The sequence below is a fragment of the Formica exsecta genome, unplaced genomic scaffold, assembly GCF_003651465.1.
Source record: "Formica exsecta isolate Colony F162 unplaced genomic scaffold, ASM365146v1 scaffold423, whole genome shotgun sequence".
NCBI lineage: Eukaryota > Metazoa > Arthropoda > Insecta > Hymenoptera > Formicidae > Formica > Formica exsecta.
The window spans coordinates 624,003-627,969 of NW_021851472.1; the positions used below are offsets into that span (position 1 = coordinate 624,003).

A 3,967-nucleotide genomic window follows, 5' to 3' on the forward strand; every position below is an offset into this window, starting at 1 on the left:
AAGAGCGGAATTGCGTGTTCGTATTGAAAAAATTCCCAGGAATGAGTCATCCTTTGTCAGCAACTGGACGGATCGTTCTATCGGGACTAGTACTTGTCGTCCAACTGCGTTATTAAAATATGATGACGAAATTGTCGACGCCAATGCCACGGATCGTCAACTCGTCCCAAATTTCGATTCCACTGGGAGAGAAAAATTTGATAATTTAACAGTGGAAATTATAGTTAAGAAGCTAGATTACGGAAATAACGTTTCCAGTTGGGGGACGAGCGATTCCGGAAACGCATCGTTCTATAACGCGGTATCTCATCCGATCGGATCCGATCTATCGAGAATCAAGGACGATCGAGACTTGGAAAGTGGCAAATACAACCGCGCCAAGATATCATCGGATGAGGATGCAAAATCGCGCGCGAAGAGAAACCAGGAAATTACATCTAGCCGTTATCTACGTAGTGATAGGAACACAATGATAGGATCAAAACCTTTCAAGAACGGACAAAGAACGTCGATCGAAGATATAAAGCACAAAAAGACAAAGCACAAGTCTCGCGGTAATCGCGCCGTAAGGTCGATCGAAGAAATTAAGGAGCTCGCTGAAAAATTAATGGTCAAGGTAAGTCCACTATATCGTTCGACGAAAAATCGCTTCCACATTGATTGTACTAAGATATTTTAAACTGGACAAGTATCCTCTCTGCTTTCATATCTTTCATCTTCAGATAAATGAATTGCAAATGTACGTGAACGAACGTAACGAAACCCGATACACGACATCAATCTGCGTTGATGACGCAAATCGCGTGGCCACCGAAGGGACACCGAGGATCTCTTCGGAGAAGAAACACATTGCGAGAGTCTCCAAGTCCGAGATCGCCGACAATCATAGACATCTCGCGAGGAACAGCGGACAGGTGACCTTAGCAGGAAGAAGAGCATCATCCCGAATGCCTTCTAGCGGTTCGAGATTCGCCAGAGGAGAGAACCCAATCCAAAGGAATACATTGCGCCGCAAATGGGGCAGGTGGATGGATTGGAGCAGTTGCAGTGTTACATGCGGTAAAGGCCGACAGATCAGGTGGAGGCATTGTTTGCACGATTGCGACGATGCGGAAACCGAGATGGAGGAGAAAGCATGCCAATTGCCGGCTTGTCCCCCGGGTAAGTTCTTGGGAATATTTTGAAAAGTTCTTCTTTTCGCCGAATGAAATAATAATCAATACTAGCGTTCTGTATATTGTATCAACGACGTTATAATTATTGTATGATATAACAAATCGATATCTTCCGATTGCCCAAAATATAATCGGCATTCTCGATATAACTGCGCGCTAAAAAAAATTCGAATTTACTTCTCGAGAAGTATCAAATTTTTGACATCATTTTATCTCTTCTTTTGCAAATCAGACAGTTTTTGTGTAAATTTATGACTTTAGACAGCAAATTTTATTACATAGCAATTTTTGAAATTGTACAAAGATATAATTGATGATCAACTTAATGATTCATCCTGGAAAATATTTTAAGCAAGATTATATATGATAAAATTCACAAAGTTCATAATATAGCATAAACATTACCGCTGTATAAAACTTCTTTGTATACATAACATGTGAATGAAATTTTTTTATAGCCTCGAGAATATAGATCGAGAACTTTCCTAATCAACTCGCATATATAACATGGTGATTGCATAACTGTGTAATAAATAAATTAATGTATATTTTTTTCTAGTTATTTTTTTATGAAATACATATTATACAGGATATTTTAAACAATATCTCTACTTTCACCGGTATTCACAAATAACGAGAGCATTCATTAAAGAGTAAGTTTTTCTGTCGCACCTCAATCATTGTGTTCATCATCCTTATAAAATTAATGAAACGCAATTGTCCGCTTCTTACTAATGGTTATATTTTGTGACATAATAATAATAATATATAATAATAATAATAATAATAATAATAATAATAAAAATAAAGAAAAAAATAAATTAATTCAAGTAATAATAATAATAATAATAATAATATCACAAAATATTAATGAACGTTTCATAACGAACATATGTTTCTCGTGCAAATATTTGAGTCTCTATACAACTTTCTTTTCTTTCTTTTTCAATCAAACGCAAGACTCTCCGCTTCATCAGCACTTTGCACATTTCTGTATGTTATAAAATCTGATATCGTACAATATTTATAAAGTTTCCTATGGATCTTCCTTTTTCACGTTCGTTTGTGTAATTCTTGAAAAACAAGTGGTGTAATAAAATTGATTCGCGTCCATGTAATATTTTTATCTTATCAATTTAGGCATAACATACAAATTGAAGTGTATCGTGAGCAACGTATATAATTCGCGTTTCACTGACAATGAGATAGACGACGTAACAGTACTTTCTGTAGGCACACAGCGTAATTTGTTAAAAAAATATTTGAAAGAAATGCAAACATATTATATATATCTATATGAATTTTATTACAATTAGAATCTTATCACCTTGTTAATATAAGCCTTCAACTATTAACAGCGATATTTGTATCGTTTTCTGGATATTTATCGAATGAAATATCTCCATTGAGATAATCTTTAAATGCAAAATAAAATGCGATGATAAAGCGCATTTATTGATAGAGACTACGGATTCGGTGTGTCAATTTGTCAATACGATTTTTTATTAACAAACCATCTAAGATATTTTCGTGCCTGGCATATTCCTAAATATCATCAATTTAAGCAAAATGCGCCTCACATTAATGTATAATTTATATTTTGATGCTATGCTGCGTCTCTTTCAAATTAGGTGCACAATAAAAATGCTACAAAATAACGCGAAACGCGATATAGTGCCGATAAGTAGTAAAATCGAACATTCGTGAAATAAACCAAGCGAAATTGCATCGATATAACGCCTTCAACTATTCGGCTCACTCTGGAGATCAGCGTTACACATTGATCACAACGGTAGAACACGCATTCTTTTGCGCACATACACATACACATACATTCATGCATCATTATGTAATCATGCATCATTATGTATACGATTATCGATATTCACAATTCTGTCCTAGATTAAAGGACGCAAAGAATGCATCAGTCATCATTGTATAATTGTATCGTACCTATTTTTCGACTAAATCGCGAACGCTATGCATTTGACAACTTTGAGCTTTGTTTTAATACATCATCAACGTATTTGCAACTGTAACTATCCACGCAGATCTGGTACATTTGCGATCGAAGCATGACATTCGCAGCTAGTTAGTACCTAGCGCATGGCTTTTGGCTTACCATTTATACAAAAACTAGTCACTCGTGTGGAAGAACCGAGGTGCATCTTGTGATATATGTATATATATAAAAAGAGTTTTCGTTCTTTTTTTAATTTGCATATAAAACCGCAGTGTGATCCACGAGATCAAAATACATCACTATTAAAATAATAAATATTTTGCATGTTCGACTTGGTTGTCCTCGTCGGAAGAATAAGTCATTTCATCTAATCGTGCTTCACCTCCGGCGAATACTCGCACATCTCGGTCAGCGTCATCGCACATTTTTGCAAGTATTCTTTCCACTTCTTCCATCGCTTCCATACCCAAAGTGTTTACTAAAAATACAAATATAAAAAATAAATTATATATAATATACTGATCTTGCGCAATATATATTATGACCAAAATATATACAAGTATACTTACAGCCCATTCCAATAACATCCGTTGCCATAGTTCTCGCTACAACTAATCTTACGTTAGGTACTCTGTCGACAGATAGGTTTATCAAACATGGTAACATCTCTTTAGAAAACTTGCTTCCCGTAATTGCGTTGTTGCGAATCAAGTGAGAGCACACGAGTGCGTAAATTTGTCGGTGTATCCATTTTTTAGCATTTAAAACTAGAGTGTCTCGGAGTTCATGAATAAGAGACGTAACCAGAGCGCAGTCGGGGGGTAACTAG

General features: G+C 35.7%; 2 protein-coding genes across 2 annotated transcripts in view; one reads left to right on the plus strand and one right to left on the minus strand.

Annotated features, from left to right (window-relative positions):
* LOC115240318 overlaps positions 1–1,976 on the plus strand; it is a 6,145-nt gene extending 4,169 nt beyond the window's left edge. The window contains exons 5-6 of the mRNA XM_029815389.1: positions 4–616; positions 723–1,976. Coding sequence (XP_029671249.1) covers positions 4–616; positions 723–1,184 — 1,075 coding nt within the window. The 3' untranslated portion in view covers positions 1,185–1,976. The remainder of the gene's footprint in view (positions 1–3; positions 617–722) is intronic.
* A 36-nt stretch (positions 1,977–2,012) lies between these two features.
* The window catches only part of LOC115240327 (serine/threonine-protein phosphatase 4 regulatory subunit 1-like), a 160,574-nt gene continuing 158,619 nt past the window's right edge, over positions 2,013–3,967 (minus strand). The window contains exons 11-12 of the mRNA XM_029815402.1: positions 3,708–3,950; positions 2,013–3,616 (exon numbers count right to left, since the gene is read on the minus strand). Of these exons, the coding sequence (XP_029671262.1) occupies positions 3,441–3,616; positions 3,708–3,950 (419 nt within the window). The 3' untranslated portion in view covers positions 2,013–3,440. The remainder of the gene's footprint in view (positions 3,617–3,707; positions 3,951–3,967) is intronic.